This window comes from Astatotilapia calliptera, chromosome 19 (assembly GCF_900246225.1).
Source record: "Astatotilapia calliptera chromosome 19, fAstCal1.2, whole genome shotgun sequence".
Classification (NCBI taxonomy): Eukaryota; Metazoa; Chordata; class Actinopteri; order Cichliformes; family Cichlidae; genus Astatotilapia; species Astatotilapia calliptera.
In genome coordinates this window covers 3,046,604-3,066,051 of record NC_039320.1, presented here as the reverse complement: position 1 = coordinate 3,066,051, position 19,448 = coordinate 3,046,604, and the positions used below count along the sequence as shown (strand labels likewise).

General features: G+C 40.6%; 1 protein-coding gene across 4 annotated transcripts in view; it reads right to left on the bottom strand.

The window, feature by feature from the left end:
• Nucleotides 1–6,223: 6,223 nt before the first annotated feature.
• The window catches only part of letm1 (leucine zipper-EF-hand containing transmembrane protein 1), a 31,778-nt gene continuing 18,553 nt past the window's right edge, over nucleotides 6,224–19,448 (bottom strand). For all 4 annotated transcript variants that reach the window (XM_026151650.1, XM_026151651.1, XM_026151652.1 and 1 more), the window contains one exon: nucleotides 6,224–16,700. In XM_026151650.1, coding sequence (XP_026007435.1) covers nucleotides 16,548–16,700 — 153 coding nt within the window. In that variant the 3' untranslated portion in view covers nucleotides 6,224–16,547. The remainder of the gene's footprint in view (nucleotides 16,701–19,448) is intronic.

The window sequence follows — 19,448 nt, the reverse complement described above, 5'->3', positions numbered from 1 at the left end:
TGCCGGATGACTCAGACGTTCTCTTTTTGATTTGCTCGGGATGTGAGAGAAATGCCTCATTCTGGGTGCCGCTGTGAATTAGCCGTAATGGTGATGAAATGCTGATGACGGCCCCAAAAAAGCTTTTGCTGAGAGAGCTGCCAATTTGAGGTAGGATGGTGATTAAATGGGAACAATACAGCTCTATCGCAGAGACACCTTAAACAAGGCAGACGTGCATATGTGGACATATGTATACACACAGCATCTCCTCCACCAACCAACAACCACAGGTACCACAGTACCTGACAATGACGGGGTCCCCAGCTAAAATTTGGACTTTTACACTTTCTCCATTTTTTTTTAATTTACCAAAAAACAAACCTTGACAAGAAAAAACAGTGAAAAGTTGCTGCATTTTATTTTCTACAGCAGGACAGCAGTTTCAGTCCATTCTAGGGTCATCACAATGCTAGAATTTCAAACTCAACACCGATACCCAGGAATCTAATCAACACTCGATACCATTTTTGACACCATGGAGAAGATTTGACCCCATCATGCAACAACAGTAAGGGCGAAGAAGTCATTTCTTGAAAAGGTTAACTTATTCATTTGGCTTTTGTCTCCAGTTCAGGACTGTTGTGACTGATGTCACACAGTTTCAGAAGCCGCATCAGGTTCACTGTCTGACTCTTAGACTAGTTTCGTGACAAATCAGGCAGAAGAAGGTGAATCAGCAGAAACATCTGAAAAGCGCTGCATGCTCAGCATCAGTAAGCAGAAAGACACATTTTTGTGAGATGATGGTGGAGAACAAAACCTGACCTAACACTGGATCGAGCTCGAGTCAGAAACGTTACTTTAAATAAATGGTTTTGCTCATTTGTACCAGACTTGCTGTATGTGTGCAAACAGCATCGCTGCTGGCTGGCAAGCTTACCGGCTTAAAATGTTCTCATATGAGTGCTGTGTTTTCAGCTTGTTCTGCTGCCAGAAATGTTCAAAGTGGCAAAAAAAATCATTTATTTCAGTCCCTAATTTTCTTTCAGTTGCAGAACGTGATCCCTTCTTTAGCCAACAAGAACAGATATTTGAAAAAGCAAAAATCCTGAATTCTTCGCACAAATATTGTCATTGCACATAATCGGGTCTTTGTAGTAGAGCTCAAATATCACTCAGTCTGGCTGGAAATTGAGCCTTGTTAAATATACTTACATTACTAACATAAGAGGTCATGATAAAATAATAATAATCTTTTAATTGAACGTCTTTACAATCTTCTAAAAGTTTTTCCAAACTTATCTACCTTTCAAACTTTTTTAAGTAATAAACCTCACATCTCACTGGTGTTTGCCATCAGTAGCACACACTCATATATACCTCACTTTGAATAACACATTTTTATTCTTAGTCCCAAAGCAGCTGATCACAAAAGTAGAAAAACAATAAAGGAGCAGCAGCCGGGTGGAGCAGTAGTGGAGGGTTTGCTTTGTTTCTCTGGTGGTTCGTCTATTCCACCCAATGATGCCACCAGACACCGAGACCCACTGGAAGTCTTAATGAGTCTCTGAGGAACGGCCGGCTGCACAGCAGCCAGGAAACCCCTGTTTGAAAATCGTTTCATTGCTGCTCCTTGCACGGTTCCCTTCCAGACAAGCTAACGCTGCAAACCTGCAGCAGCCTTACCACCTGCCAGACAATGCTGGTCCCCCCCTCCCTCCATCTCTCTGCAATAAACTGTGAACTTGGCCTCCAGTCACCTGAAAACGTCATCTGCATTTAAATCAGTCTGTGGCCCCTTTTTACTCCGGAGGTTCAGAGTGTTTCGTTGAGAGGATTTGCGTTCACGGCAGTAAATGTGGTGAAGATTGTGATGAAATCTATTGTTGACTGGGATTAAAATACATAGATTGCTCCTCCAGCGGCCACTTGAGCCTACCCCCAACATTCCCATAGATGACTCCAATATGAACATGCTTACAGATTGTTTTGGTCTTTAAAGCTAGTTTCCCCCTTCATAATAAATATTTGGATTCATGTTTGAATTTTGCTGAAGCTTTGGTTGTTGCGCATCACTTTGATGCTGCAGGCTGGATATTCAAAGTTATGGTTGTCTAGGTAACATATTTACTACCAGGTAATATATCAAGCAGCAGTATCCTGCATTGTCATTGGTTGTTGCTTCAGTCGCTCACCTGGGAATCTTGTGTCCCGCCTGCTTTGTGTTGCCAACAGTTATTTCACTCATAACTTGCAGTTGCCAAATGTCATTCTGTAATTGATTTAGGTGTACTAATAGCTGTCTGTTTGTCTCACCTCTGCTATCTTGACTGATTGAACTGGACCTGTATTTCTGTGTATTCGCTTCATGTCCTTGGTTGGCACGGTGGTCGGCACAGCAAGAAGGTCCTGAGTTCAATTCCACCATCAGGTGGAAGCTTGTGGAGTTTGCATGTATTATAACATGCATGTTTGCATGGATTCTTAATCAACAGGAAAAGTTCAACTGTTAAGTTAGCTGTCACATCTTCTCTAATTTGATGATGTAATTTAAACATTAACTAACATTAGCAAATTGGAAATTGATGCAAGTCTTAAAAACATAACAGAACTGATTTGCAACTTGAAACAGTCGTGGTGGTTTCCCAGTCTGAATGCAGCACAAAACTTTAATAAAACTCACTTCTGTCCATGTAGTTAGTGGGGACAGGTTTATTGGAAACACTAAACACCCATGTGAATGCGGGAGTAAATGTGACTGGATTGGTTGTCTCTGTATATGTGTTAGCCCTGCGACGGACTGGCGACCTGTCCAGGGTGGACCCTGCTTCTCGCCCAGGGGGCGCTCGGATAGGCTCCAGTGCCCCCTGCCACCTTGAAAAGGAGAAGTGGATGAATGTTTCTTTTTTTTTTTCGTAAACGGTGCATCATAGTAGCATTAGCCAGTGACGCGACATGGTATGCTACACACGACGAAATTTAAATTTAAATTTAAAAATGTATTAAGTTGGCAAACAGTTTCCTATTTACACACTGAGCAGACAAAGCATTAAGCATACACAATTAACAGTTGTTTTCTTTTTATGGTCCCAACTAACTTTGGAAGGAAATATTAGCATTTTGTGAGAATTTCAGACAACTGGAGCAGTTGCAGGGAAACACATGGCAATCCCACATACCTTAACCTCAGAGAAACCGCTGAACTCATCTAAAGTTGGTTAATATGGCAAAAGAGTTGAACATTACACAGTTTATATTTCTGAACATACATGTCATAGATTGTCTAAAATGTGCAATATTAATGATATTTTGATAGGCTATTACGTTTCAATGTCATGTAAAATATCTTATGAGTGTCAGAATGCGTGTTTATGAATTTCTTTGAGGTAGTCCTGATGTGAACCATCAAACAGTCCAGGATGTAAACTGAGTTTGGGTCTAGCCCCCCTGGCAGTCTAAGGACAAAGCATTGATGGATGGCTGTTATCACCTTGGTTACAGCTGCCTCCGCTTCTTACTATTTTTTTAAGTAAAGGATACAACACTTAATCAACAGGAAAAGTTCAACTGTTAAGTTAGCTGTCACATCTTCTCTAATTTGATGATGTAATTTAAGCATTAACTAACATTAGAAAATAGGAAATTGATGCAAGTCTTAAAAACATAACAGAACTGATTTGCAACTTGAAACAGTCATGGTGGTTTCCCAGTCTGAATGCAGCACAAAACTTTAATAAAACTCCCTTCTGTCCATGTAGCTCAGGCAGAGAACAGGAGCAGCACTGCTGTGAGACTTTTTGTTGCATATTAAAAAGAAAAGTCTGTATGTACGTTCTCTGACTGCGAGGTTTGTTGCTTAGACGTGTTCATCATCTCCCACTAATACTGATTCCTGTGAGTGACCACAGACGCTGGGTGGCCTTCTGTGATGAGCCAGGCGGTTTATGGACGCCAGAGTGAAGGTTAACTCGATGCCAGATCGCAGAGGTCACTGGAGATGGATGTGTGTTTGGTCTGGAGGGGAGACAGGCCTGGAGACTCTCTAGCTCTCCTTCTGAGCTCAGTGCAGCGTGCCCTCAAACACACACATAAAACTTAACTGAGCCATTCAACAGAGCAGCCCAGAGCTGTAAAATTAACATATACCTCAAATTTACTTGGGTACTGTAATTATTTCTAGAGAGCTGGCAACAACAAAACCTTCTGCTTTTACAGGACTACCTAATCATGTACAGTATATTTTTAAAAAGTAGGTGGACACCATTAAATTACACCCACATGCAACTGTTTCAACATTTCATCTGAAAACCATGGCATTAATTTGCTGCCATATCAGTCTTTACTCCAGTCGGTTCGAACTTTTTTCCAGATTATAGCTGCAGAGATTTTGTCCCTTTCAGGCACAAAAAAGCTGTGAGGTCCAGGACTGATGTTGGGTCATAAAGTGCTGGGTGGGACTAAGGTATACGAACCACGGTACTGTCCTCACTTGAGTCGCCATTTCAAACTTAGCCGACGTTGGTGGCTGTGGAGGCCATTTGAGTCCAGTGAACCCAGAAACCAGCTTGAGATTATTTCAGCTTTGTGACATAACATGAGGATGTGCTTTTCGAACAATGTTCAGCTAGTTGCAAGGAACCCAAAATGCTCAAAGTAAATGCCCCACACACCATCGCACTGCCAGCAGCAGCAGCCTGAGTATTTTTACCACGATGGATCTATGCTTACATGTTGTTTATGCCAAATTCTGATCCTACCGTCTGAATGTTGCTGCAGAAATCGAGACTCATCGGGCCAGTGAACATCTTTCCAGTCTTCTATTGTGCAATTTTGTGCTGCTATAGCAAATCTGCTTAAATGTCTGATACACTGTATCATCACAGACACTCTTCTGCATACCCTGGTTTAATAATAATCATCAATGCATACTTTATTGATTCCTGTGGGGAAATTACTCTGTCTGCATTTCATCCATTCACTCAGTAAAGCAGTGGGCAGCCACTAATAAGGCGCCCGGGAGCAGTGTGTAGGGACGGTACCTTGCTCAGGGGTACCTCAGGGTAGCCGTTCAGTGGATTCGAACCGATCATGGGGCGACCACGCTACCTACTAAGCTATCCCTGTCTGTATGACAAGTGGTTATTTGACTCGCTGCTCCCATTCACCCAGAGAACTGCCTATCTGCCTGATTTCCAGAACTCCACGGATGGTGTGGGGAAATCCCAGTAAGTTTCACCAGTGTCTGACTTACTGAGCCCAGGCCATCTGGCACCAAAAACCACACTAAAATCACCTTTCTTTGCAAATCTGATGCTCTTTTAACTTTAGCAGGTCATCTTGACCGTGTCTGTAGATGTAACTATAAAAGTGTCTACTGAGTGTAGTTTGGTCATTAAAGAAATCTGTATCTAAATCTACTAAATATGAATTCTGATAGACATGAATGTATGCAACTACTTTTTCTTTGAGCAATTCATAAGAAAACGATGACAAAAACAAATGTTAGTTGAACAAAAGGCTTTAAAATTTTGCTGGATAACAATCATCTTAAAAACAACAACAACGAAGGGCAAGCAGTCTCTCAGGTGATCTAAAACCATCTTCAGAAAACAACATTTCAGTTTCAACACTTTCAACCCCCATTTTCTATTTTGCCTAATCGCTGTGCTACTAAGGACATTAGTAACAAACACTTTTATAGTTTTTTTTTCCTGTAATAAAATGCAATGAAACCACAAAGGCTGCACAATCACAGTCTTTAAAAGTCGACTCATTGGCTCTTTTAAGGGATCAGCAGCTTACATGGCAACAATGATTTCCCTCCCACCTAACCCTACGTTATTTAATTATTTGCTCTCAGTCACAACTCTGCTCATTTAGGACTCACAAAAACACAAGCAGTCACGGGTTTCCAGTGGGGGTATTTATTCATCCAGGCCACCAAAACACTGTCACGCCCTGCCATCTGGTGGCCAGACTGCAAAAGACCTGAGTGGCAAAACCTGTGAAATGAGCAAGACACCCCAAACCTATTTAGCACAAAAGCGTTTTTTTCTTCTGGTATCAAGTCCATGATTTTAATTAATAAAAAAAAAATGAATAAAACTTTAAAATGGTGATTTGATTTGCATACAATTAAAAGACTAAATAAATATTTTAAACATGAAATAGTTGTACGTCACGAGCTCTGATCAGTATGGTTTGTATCCAGTAAGACAGAAGACAGAACCACAGACAGAAGACGTGATGAGAGATTTATTGCAGTGAGTTTCAAGCAAAGTGATCACAGCACCTTCAGAACAATGCAGATGTGTCAGCTCTGCTTCGTTTAGGAGCAGTTTGCAGTACGTCAGACTACAAAGCAGCGGTGCGGTTTCGCTATCAGCAGTAAACAGTTTTCAGCCTAAACAGGGATCAGTTTCTCATTCCATAAACATTCATGTTTTGACTGCGGCGTATTTCGACTTCTTCCACAACAAATGAGCATCTCAGTGTAAAATGTGACGTGAGCGTTTCTTTCAGGTTGTTTGCAGCTGCGGGAGTTCTTGTTTCTCTTTATGTCCTCTCCCAGCTTTCGAAAGCGGTTCAGGAGCCTCTGTACAGAGACTGAACATTCAGCTGTCGTGACTGATGGAATAACAGCAGTGACCATGAATCTTTAAATGAATGGCTTTGAACTACAACCACAGGAAAATGATGAAACCCAAAGCAAATAATTTGCTGAAGCATAATGCAGAACTCTGAAAATGATACAAAAGCAATTCAGAGGTCATCAGAGTAACTGAGTATATCAGGGTTTGTACTTTTTTTTCTTTGCATCTTTATGTTCATATTTGTGAACTAAAAGGTAACCATGTAACAGCAGATTTTCTTAGTGTGTGACATAACAGGAAGTTTTCATAGACCTCACCTGCCAGGTGTTACATTAACATTTAGCACCACTGTGGTTTGTGAGGTGTTGTTTTTTTGTCTGCAGTTTCTTGACATGTTAACTTTGAGTGTTTTCAAAGCAACATGAGGTTAAAAGAAAAGAAAAAAAAACTACAGTCGGTCAAATAATAGCTGACTGAAGGCGAACTCCAAAGATGAGCTTTCAAAACCTTTGCTATCATCTACACTTAGCACAAACTGCAGTCTCTCCAGTTCTTTCTGTGCCCAAACTAAAAAAATCAAAGTTTAAAGCTGTCGCTTTATAAAACAGTGATTTATAACTGCTTTGAGACTAACTGGAAATGTATAGAAACAGCTGGTAAAGACACTTTTTCCCCCCTAAGGAGGTGGTGGAGACCAAACACTGAGCTAAAAATAGAGATACATCTTACTTTATTTCACCAGGTGGGCGTAAATCCTACAGTTGAAGTAAGTTGCATAAACAGGCAATGTACTTCAATCCAAAATGTCAGAGTCATTATACTGTAAGGAGATTGTTTGATTGTTTTAATAACTGCAGTTTTCCAGGAGATACATATGTAAACAGGCACTGATTTTTAGACACGGTCATTAATGAACTAAGCCTTTGCTGTGGGAGACCCAAAGCTTAAAAAGAAATAAATAAAAATGTTACAGTACAGCAGCATGAAGCACCTGTGAAGAGACGAAAAGACATCATCTGCGTGTCATAAACAAGTCACTTCCTCTTTCTCTTGTTTTAAGAGTACATGAAGGGCCGAAGCGTGCCACACATTCCCGGCTGAATGTTTTTTTCCCTCCCCAGAGTCAGACTGGCCCAGTCAGATCACATATTTGAGAAAATCTCACAGCTCGCTGCGGGAGCTGTGAGGAGAGCGTGAAATATACAGGATGACAGTTTTTCAGCAGCAGATCCAACACAACAGGAGGATTCCTCACAAAGCTGCGTTTACAAACCGCGCTCAGGTACGACAGTCAGGGATCAGCTACTGCCACGTGACATATTTACATTTAAACCACGTGTTAAAGAACACAGCTCATACTGCAGTTAAGACCTCAAAATGAGCCATCAACTGTTTTAAGTGCACACTTCATGGAAACTCTCAAGTCTGTTATTTTCATACAGCTGATCGTAGCATTTGAGATCTGCTTCTGCGTTTAATTTTGCAGCCTTCGGCAGCAGGTACCAAACTGGCAACCACCCAAATCCCTCTAACAGATGGAAAGGTGGATCATCTTAAATAACATCCTGGAAGTAATGTTTGTGAGGGGGATAAAATCAAGCGTTCTGGGATTAATAACTTATATATATCTATATATACATTATTTAACTCTATACATGAAATAAAAACTAAATAGTCTATTTGCAAAGCATATACAAACATTGTACAGCTCTGATATTCACTCCCAGCAATCTAGAGTGACCCAGAAATAGGTAGCTTATACTCATTAGCCTTTCACCCTGAATTCCAAAGATGCATTTTCCAAACTTGTTCATTTTACAACCCTCACATTGGATCTCATTCCCACTGAAATTAAAAAAGGCCGTACTGTGTTACAGCCAACGCTCAACAATCCCGAGGGCAACAGGCGGTTTCAGCATTGCACGGTAGCATTCAGTCTTGTCTTTGTCTCCATGAACCCGATTACAAACTGCATGCACAGAACTGTCAGCATCATCATCTTTGCGTTGCTGAAGCCTCTCAAAACCTCCCAGGCGCCTCTGTAATCAACACCTCCTCATTAGAATATTGTTCCTCCATAAACAAAAACGCCCTGAAGCAGACACCTCGCGCTTCCCGAGATCAATGCGATTTCTTCAGCTACTGGCTGCAGGCCCGAAACGCCGTCGCCGTGAGCTGGTTTAGAGATGCGCTTCCCCTTTTCGTGACAGGCAGCCCAGACAAACTCCTGACACCTACCTGCTGAACCGACTGAGGTGTAAATATCTTTTGTTCTCCGCGGGGATGTGATGAAGGATGGAAGCGGAGCACAGGAACAAAGAGGGAAAACATTTAACTTGACTGTTACAGGGTGTCTGTTGCTTTCAGCAAGTTCAGCTCTTCTGGTTTTAGTGCTCCGTTAGCAGGTGTTTACATTGGGCCACACACATTTCACATGACTGGGTTTCATTTTCAGCATTTTAAAGCTTGCACGAAAGCATGTCATACACCGAGGAACAATGTGAATGTGAATAAAGCAGCCGGACTGGATGCATAGGGCCCCGAGTATTCCCAGTTTTACATCAAATATTCAGACACATGCTATTGCAAAATTCTTTTGAACAAAACAGTGACACGAAAAAATACGTGTCACTGTTGGACTGTGCCTGAAAGCTTCTTCATCACAGCTGGAGGATTTTTCTGCGACTAATTTAAAGTGGAGCACTGTCTCGTATTTTGTCTGTGACACAACTCGGATCGCAACCGGGCAGCAAATTAGAGGAGTCATGTTCGGCCTAGAAATCCTCTCCTCCTGCATGAAATAGAAAATGTTTCTGTCAAACAAGGAGCCTAGACTACACAGTGTGGTGTTAGATGAGATGGACGGACTTTTGTCACACCGCGCCATCAGAAACACATTTTCTACTGTAATGTACCGTTATTTTTGAAAACAGCTAAAAAGGTTGAGAAAAAAAGATAAACAGCAAGCTGTTCTATGTGTTTTGTTACTAGAGTCGGCATCTCATTGTTCACGTGGCTCGCAACGGGCCACAGAAACCACTACAGCCATTAATCAGCTGTTCACAAGTTGCCTGTTTCAGAGATAAAAGGTCCGAATCCACATATGACAGTTAAAGTCGCTGATTGGTTACTGTTTGCATGATATTTCCGTTCGTTTTAAAACATTTTACGCTTCACTGCATTGTTTAGATGAGTTTTATTCATACATACTCATAACCTTATGTCTTAAATGTCTCCATTCTTTGTTATGTAACAGTTAAAAATAATCAGAAAAAGCTCTGTATAGGTAAGACTTAATAGGAAACATTAAATGACATGTAGACGTGCCGGTTTCATCACTCAGCTACACGTCTGTCTACACACGTCTCCACAACCAAACGTCTTTAATTGTTTAACAGCGGAGAGGAAAGGCAAAGGTTATACTCTATGCATTTCACCGGTGCAGGCTGCATGAGTCGCAGTATTTCAACATGTCCCTGCTATTAGGAAGGTCAAATCCAAGGTCAAAGAGAGTTGATATAAGATTTGAAATGTTACTTTTCTTATTTCATTTAAGCCTTTCACCAAAATAGGGTGACTATTTAAAGTGGCCATCTGATCACGATACCTAAATGTAAAAGTCGAAATGTGTTTCATTCTCCGGTATTATTATAAAGTCTGACTAGATTTATTTTTAAAAGCATTTTTGCCGTAGACCTGATTTTGTTAAAAGTTTGTTAAAATGTTAAATACAGCAGCATTAGAGTTTTTATACTTAGAGATTTATAGTATTTTAATACAATTTATGCTTATAAACCGTCGATAGAGCTGCCAGTCTGTAAAGTAACAGTTGTAGCGCTGTTACATCAGCTGCTATCTATAAAGTCTCACCGTGAATTAAGCTGCACTCAAGTACTTAAAGTAGGTTTTCTTCTTTTCTAAATTGAATGCAAACAAGAAAGCTTTAATAAGGTAGGGGATTAGAACGGCCTTATTGCTCCTGTGGAACATGGTGAACTGTACTGACTCTATGTGTGTCAAGTGCCTCCCTTCTTCCCTGCCACAATTATCCTGTTGCCCTCTCATTGGATACCGCTCATCCCGCTTTTCAAACCTTTCTCTGAAGTGCACAGTTAAATAAAGCCAATCTGAAATCTGTCACAGCGCCTGGACGAGCTCACAGCGAGGTCAGGAAGTGTCTCAGCACTAAACAGCCTGTCACCACAGAGGTGACACCAAATCCAGGGTGTTTCCCTAACACTTCGACATGCAGATTGTAATGGGAAATTCACAGCAAATTACCACACATTTGCCCTGGGCTTTAGTCATTTATAATATCAGAGATCACAGCCTGGGGAATGAAACCAATGCTGAAAGCATCCACAAGATAGAGAGCAACCCACTCCCAGAAAGTCTGTACAAAAATACACACAATGTCCAGATTTGTGTTTCTCTGTAGGCCATACTGCATAAGCCACGGTCACAGGACGGACATGTGCGACCTCTGACGTAACTCACTGGACATATTTTCTTTAACTGGCTCGTTATGATAATGTAGCTCGGGTTGCAGTGTTGGGATTTCACCATCACGCTCTGAATAAAATGGGGCTGACTGCAAAGATAAAAGCTAACAGTATAAGTGCATAGCTTAGCATTAAATGATACAGAACTCAAGGTTATATTTCAGATCTTGCAAGTAAAAATAAGATTTCACATGAGAACATGTGGCTCAGTCTAAAATCCCTTTAAAATAAATGTATATAACATGATGGTTTGGGGTGAGAAATAACAAAAAAAGGCTTCACCGAGCTTTACAGATGACACACAATGGCTAACATGTTGGTGTGGATGACTTAGAAAAGATAATGAGATGTAAAACGAAACAATAAAGAAATCAAACAAAAATGAGAAATCATAATTTATTCAAAACTTGTGATTCATTCTTTACATAAACACAAGATCTCAGTTACAAAGTGTTGTCATACATTTGAAATTCAACTAAAATCAAATACCCAGTCGTGAAAAAAAGGAAACTTTGATTCAATAAATAAATAACAGAAATGTTTTCAAGCAAACTGCAGCAGGCTATACGTGGATTATCTTTAACATATCAAAAACACCGTGTCACCGGGTAAGATTTTACACTGCAATTTTACTGCAACGTCTCTGATTTCTGTCTTTTTTATTTGGTTTTCTTTTTTACAACTAGATTTCATAAAGTTCTTTGGGTTTTGTTTTTTTCCCCTCTCTGAGGTTTAATATCGTGTAAGCAGATTGTGGCCTTTCTGATGCTTTAAAACACATCGAAGATGAATTTTGGACTTGGTTTTTTTGTGTGTCTGTGTGTTCAGAAAGAAGCCAAAGTGCATTTTGGAGGCGACAAAGCTGTGAATTTGCCTTGGCATCCTCAGTTAGAGTCTGTGCTGAAAGATTGCCGTTTCGGACACAAACGATCCCAAAGCAATATCAATATCAATAAATTATCAATAAAGTTTGATCTTAAAAGGGGAGGCACTCCGGCTTCTTCTTGAACACAGCTTTAGAACAATTTTTAACCCTCGACATCATCAGTGCGATTTTTTTCCACCCAAAAAACTTAAATAAATTCATGATTGATACAAATTAAAACTCATATGCGAGTTTAGCTTTATTACAACCCTAACCCTTATACCAGAAGTTTCTGGCAACTACTTCAAGGTTCAGTCTTTACCGGGTTAATGGGTCTGGCTGCACTATGATTTAAAATATAGTGAAACACGTTTTCTACTTTTTAACCGAAAATACAGACAGAGCACATCCCCACTGCTTTACCCATTTCAGCTGCCCTTTCCCTCTTTACACAGACTGTACTCTTACATCCAGCACAAGAGAAAACTCGATTATAATTTACAAAAAGCAGCATATCGCTAATAATTAAAAAAAAGACTGGTGCAAAAAAAGAAGTGGGGGGAGGTGTTACTACAAGCTCATCAAACCCCAAACAGGAAGAGTAATACGATTATATCATCAAAAGAAGCCAAGTCCACAATGCTTTTTAGCTACTCTACCTGATAGCACAAAATATGTAGATTTTTGTCAGAAATTGACAAGAAAAACTAAACTGGTGGAATCAGCTTAGGCTAAAGAGCAAGCGTTCAGTCATTAAGGTTTAAGGTCGGCTTCCCAGTTCATCAGCTCGGATGACTTTAAATTAAAGATTTACAGCATACTGCTAACAAGCTGAAGCCACTTGTTCCACCTCAAAATGGGAGAAAAGAAAAAAATTGTCCTTTGTTTGTTCTTCTAAACCCAACACCCACAACTGAGCAGGAGTCTGAGAGGACGGTTTGTATTGTAGACATTCACACAGAGACGGCCAGTCAACACATACCAACTGCTTTAAAAAAAAAAACGAATAGTGCATTTACACTGTGGCAATACTGTGCAGAGAACAGTCAACGTTAGTGACAGTGTGCTAAAAATCGGCTCACCTTTTTATTTCTCCTGAGTCACTTTCTTCTAAAATATCATGAGGGAACTAAATGAAGGAATAAAAGGTAAGAAATGAGCCTCGGCTTGGTTGGCAATGAAAATTTGCTGACACAAGCCTCGAGTCAAACTGCTTTCGCTGCCAACTGTATCTCTACACCTCCTTCTTTCTCAAAGACTGCAGTTTAAACAGCACAGCAGCCACAGACAAGGACATACAATCATTTGGGGAAGTGTTAGTTTGAGGGAAGTTTGAGTTTTCTTGAATTTATTTGAAGTTTTGACCAGTTTTCATATATTGCAATCATTTTGTGGTAATATGTAGGTTTTGAGATGTATTTTTTCACCCTTTTCCATCATCTTGGAATTTTAGAGTTGGCTAGACTGGTAGATATCCAGTTTGCTCCAATTGAGTATAAAGAATATGATCAAATCTTCAAACTGGTGAAGGTGGAACCAGTTTGTTTTTAGCTGTTTGCACATCAAAAGAAAGGGAAAAGTGGCTGATTATCTGCTTGTTGACTAGTCGGGTGTCTTTGGCTAAACTGAAGCTCCGTGCATTTAGTAAAACATGGCAAAAATCATGTTAAAGGTAAAAAATAAGCTCTCAGGAGCGCTCTGTGCAACTGCACATTACTGACATCAATTTGCATTTCAGCAATGACTGCAACGCATTAAAGGTCCCTGTCGATTTCAACCCTTTCTGGACCTGCACAGGAACCCTGTGTATTGATCTCCATCAGGCTTACACTCTGGTATTAGTCTCTTTCCCCTTCTCTGACCTTTGACCCTCTGTCCCAAACAGGGCCAGTCGTGCTGATATACAAAGTGCTCCTCAGAGTTCACCCTTGTCAGGCGGGAGGGGTGACACAAACACCACGCTCTCCTGCCGAGTGTAAACGAGACGTTGTCACAACGTTCTTTTAAAGTGTTTACACTGGCTGCGGATTTATGCAGCACACGGCGTGCCATGTCCCGCCGGAGCGTCTCTAACCTAAACACAACCCTCTAGTGGAGCTGGCTTTGGCCCATGTATGGGACGAGTGTTTACCCCGCACCCATCAGTCTGACTGGTCCCAGGCGAAGCAGAGCCTTTGCTCCGCCAGGCAGCACTGGATGCGAGCTGGGACGATGCCCGATGGAAGATGAACAAGCTCTTAAACTTCCACGTGTAGGACGGCGGATTCTGGGAATGGATTAAATGAAGCGTTGTCCACTCAGCATTATCTTAAGTACCACTCCGTCACCCTCGTTTACACCCGAGTTCTTCTCTGATTATGCAGGAGGAACACCAGAGCGGCGGCAAAGACCGTAAACTAGGTCAGCTCATCAGACAGAGGCGGCTGGAGGCGTTACGGTGGGTTCACGCGGCACCCGCGTGTGGCTGGACAGGAAGCCAGTTATGTGAGAAATTCACCAGCGGTCAAAGAAGCAATCAGATTTTTGGATTTCATCACTACCAAGAGTTTTTATCTGAGGTTATTAGATACATCTGTCTGAAATTCTTCTATTTGATCCCTTTTCCCCCATGAATCAGTTCATTAAGATTACATTTCACATCATTTAGATGTCAGAAATGTCAACGTGTCTTCAAAATGCTGCATAATAATGATAATTAGACAGAAAAAAAATATTTATCAAATACTGTCAGCACCATTAATGGTTAGGGAATCAAATGTCATTATTATACATATTTGTTTTCCATTCATTTATTAGAGGGATTAGCGAACTGGAAACATGAGGTTGGAGTCTTCTAGGGGGCATTTTCCTCACTCTATTTTAAGTTTTTAGGAAGCACCAATAAGCAAAATAATAATTAACTGCACCCCTGATCGAAATGTGCAGTTAGCATCGTTTCAAATTTCATTGAAAAGCTGATGCAGTGTGAACACAGAATGGGATATGTGGATAGGTAGCAGGACATATTTAATCATCTAAAATCATCACACAGCCCTGAGGAATCTTGTTTACATACTACGTACATTCATGGCTACAGTGCAAAGAACAAAAAAGGAAAAAAAGACAGGACTAAAATTTTAAATTCATCCAAATTTGTTCAGAATTAAATTATTATGCAAATCGAAAACGTCACAACTCCGTTAAATTCTTAAAAATCCTCAGAAATAAATATGCAGTGTTATAAGAACCATAAAATTTGTGTGATAAGAAGGCCACTTTGCATTTAAACGATGACAACTACGACACAACTCATGAACTCATCTATCGCCTGAGCGGACGATTTCCAGACTAATTACTGCAAAATGAATCTCTTACTTTCCTAAACTTTGCCGTCCCCAGTATCGTTTGTTGGGTTTGCGTGCTTCGGTAGAAATCAACAAGGAACATTTAAAGCCTTAGCGACGGATAACGAAGGCTGCTCTGAGAGAGCGAACAAGCAAAACATTATAGCTGCTAAAACGCTACAACAACAACAACATCTCAATATCCAAACTGAAGGGCGAACACGAACCCAACGAAGGACCATTCGGGGACAGCCCAACTGACTTGTCACGGCAGCATCAGACGCATTTAATTGGTGGCTTCTGTCCCTACACTGATCCTACACAGTTTAAATCCATCTTTGCTGTTTTGTCTGATGACTTTAGGAGTACCTCGAATGTGCTATTAATGCATCTCAGTGCAACTTTGGCATTAAATAAAGAGCTACGAGTGAAGATCTATGAAGAGCTGCACTAAATGTACTTTTTCCCCATTTGTGAGTGCAAAATGTAAAGAAATTGCAGTACTATAGTTTTGGTTTTCATGGAAAAAGTTTGATGTCCTATCTAAGAAAAACCTAAATAGTTTTTAGCATATAATCGCTAGAAGCCCCTTTTTAAAATGGATTGTTTTTAACCTGTAATTTCAACATGTTTTGAGTATTTTTGTGTTGTTTCCAATACCAATAACATCTTTGGTTGCAGCCACCGTTATAGCCAGCGATAAGCTACCTGCCCAAGTACAACTTAAAAAAAACTTTACAAACAGGTATGAGGTGGATAAATAAAATATAAGAGGAAATAAAGTGAGCGGAATGACAGAAATGACAATGTTGACTGTGCAAAGTTCGGAAATGATCGCTCATTTCTCCGAGATGATGACATGAACGAACTGAAAGGCAAGACGGTTCACCTACAACTTTAAATAACACGTCTGATAACACATTTCCCAAACCATTTTTCCGATTAGCTTTCAATTCCATGTCACTGTGCTCCCTGCACTGATAAATACTGAAGTAAAACTACCACACATCTTACTTAATTTTTTAACATGACAGAAATTTAGTTTCTTGTTGAATTTGTACATTTTAAAAAGGCAACAAGCCTTCTCTGAAGATTTCTTATTTTTTATTTTTAGGAGCTCAATTTGTAGCAGAATGACATTTTCAGAAGAAGGCAGCTGTTACCTTGCGGTTCTCGACCTCTCCAGATCAACCTGGTGTCCAGAGTCCTCTATGACCAGATACCAGTCACAATGGAGAGTGCTCATTTTTTACAAACACTCGTGTCTCTGAAGCAAAATGAGTTAACTTTTGAGTGTGGCTGCCTGTTCCTTCTCTGCCTTCTCTTTGGCCTTTTCCTTCCCCATCAGCTTCTCCTCTTTCTGAAGCATCACCATGATGTCGGCCACCTGTGAGGTGGAGATGTCGATGTCCTCCTTGTCGATCAGTTCCACTACCTGAAAAAAAACAAACATTTTTTGTTTAAAACCACAGAATAGAAGACAATTGAAGACACGTGGAGGATATACATGCACATAACAATACCCTCAACTTTTGATGATGCTTATAAAGCGCTATTGTACTTATGGGAAAGACCAGAATGTTTTGGTGAGACTCAAACAAAGCGAAGTATTTTGGATGTAGAAATTACAGGATACTATGTTTTTGTGTGTTGACACTATTTTGGACGCCTCCATTCTGTCCTGGTTTATAGCCTCCCATTAGTTTCCATTACATCTTTTAAAGGCTTGTATGATGAAATGGGCTGGAGATATTTTAGGTTAAACATAAACATGCCATACATTTAAAATGTTTTTAACAAGCGAGACTCTTTGAGTTTGTTCATTTTAAAGCATATCAAACCTCTAGAAACACATTAAGACTGTGGTATGTTTTTTAAAAGCAAAAGTAAAAACGGTGTATAAAACACATGTATTTGGCAGTCAAGTTGGCAACATGACCACAGTGATGTTAAAAAATAAATAAAATCCCTCCAAACAGAAACTGCAGGCGCTGAAAAATCAAGCCAACAGTAGATACCAAAGAGTGCAGTTCTTCAAATGGCCACTAGAGGTTGGTATAATTTATGAATCAGATTAATCTTTTTTGTTTGTTTGTTTATTTTTTATAAAAACTGCAGTTCCTTGTGGCATGCTGGATAGCAGCTCCAAGGCCAAATTCGGATCGATGATGACCCATTTTCCTCCTGCCAGTGATCAAAGTCGATCACACCTGCGCTTAAGGACTGATCAGGGAGCTACAGTGGGGCAAAAAAGTATTTAGTCAGCCACCGATTGTGCAAGTTCCCCCACTTAAAATGATGACAGAGGTCAGTAATTTGCACCAGAGGTACACTTCAACTGTGAGAGACAGAATGTGAAAAAAAAAAATCCATGAATTCACATGGTAGGATTTTTAAAGAATTTATTCGTAAATTAGGGTGGAAAATAAGTATTTGGTCACCTCAAACATGGAAAATCTCTGGCTCTCACAGACCTGTAACGTCTTCTGTAAGAAGCTTTTCTGTCCCCCACTCGTTACCTGTATGAATGGCACCTGTTTGAACTCATCATCTGTATAAAAGACACCTGTCCACAGCCTCAAACAGTCAGACTCCAAACTCCGCCATGGCCAAGACCAAAGAGCTTTCGAAGGACACCAGGAAAAGTATTGTAGACCTGCACCAGACTGGGAAGAGTGAATCTACAATAGGCAAGCAGCTTGGTGTGAAAAAAATCAACTGTGGGAGCAATCATCAGAAAATGGAAGACATACAGGACCACTGATGATCTCTCACAATCTGGGGCTCCACGCAAGATCTCATCCCGTGGGGTCAAAATGATCATGAGAACGTTGAGCAAAGATCCCAGAACCACACGGGGGGACCTGGTGAATGACCTGCAGAGAGCTGGGACCAAAGTAACAAAGGTCACCATCAGTAACACACTACAACGGCAGGGAATCAAATCCCGCAGTGCCAGACGTGTTCCGCTGCTGAAGCCAGTGCATGTCCAGGCCCGTCTGAAGTTTGCCAGAGAGCACATGGATGATACAGCAGAGGATTGGGAGAATGTCATGTGGTCAGATGAAACCAAAGTAGAACTTTTTGGTATAAACTCAACTCGTCGTGTTTGGAGGAAGAAGAATACTGAGTTGCATCCCAAGAACACCATACCTACTGTGAAGCATGGGGGTGGAAACATCATGCTATGGGGCTGTTTTTCTGCCAAGGGGACAGGACGACTGATCCGTGTTAAGGACAGAATGAATGGGGCCATGTATCGTGAGATTTTGAGCCAAAACCTCCTTCCATCAGTGAGAACTTTGAAGATGAAACGAGGCTGGGTCTTCCAACATGACAATGATCCAAAACACACCGCCCGGGCAACAAAGGAGTGGCTCCGTAAGAAGCATTTGAAAGTCCTGGAGTGGCCTAGCCAGTCTCCAGACCTCAACCCCATAGAAAATCTGTGGCGGGAGTTGAAAGTCCGTGTTGCTCGGCGACAGCCCCAAAACATCACTGCTCTCGAGAAGATCTGCATGGAGGAATGGGCCAAAATACCAGCTACTGTGTGTGCAAACCTGGTAAAGACCTATAGTAAACGTTTGACCTCTGTTATTGCCAACAAAGGTTATGTTACAAAGTATTGAGTTGTATTTTTGTTATTGACCAAATACTTATTTTCCACCCTGATTTACGAATAAATTCTTTACAAATCCTACCATGTGGATTCATGGATTTTTTTTTTTCACATTCTGTCTCTCACAGTTGAAGTGTACCTCTGGTGCAAATTACTGACCTCTGTCATCATTTTAGGTGGGGGAACTTGCACAATCGGTGGCTGACTAAATACTTTTTTGCCCCACTGTACCTGGCCATGGATCCAAAATGCTAATTCAATAATCTCTTAGCAATTTAGCTTGGAATAGAATAGAATCCTTTAATTGTCCCACATGGGGAAATTTGGTTGTAACAGCAGGAAAAAAAACAAAACAAAAAACAGGACACAGAACAGAAACACACAAAATTTTTACATATTTACATCCTGGACAATAGTTACCAAAACAGAGTACTGTACAGTTGTTCTTACACTGTGTTAGATAATGCTGAAAAATGCAGTTTGTCAACAAACTGCTCCTGTATGATTAGAAAGTGTTGGACCAACTTTACCAACACATGCTTCATGACAGAATTAATTCCTAAC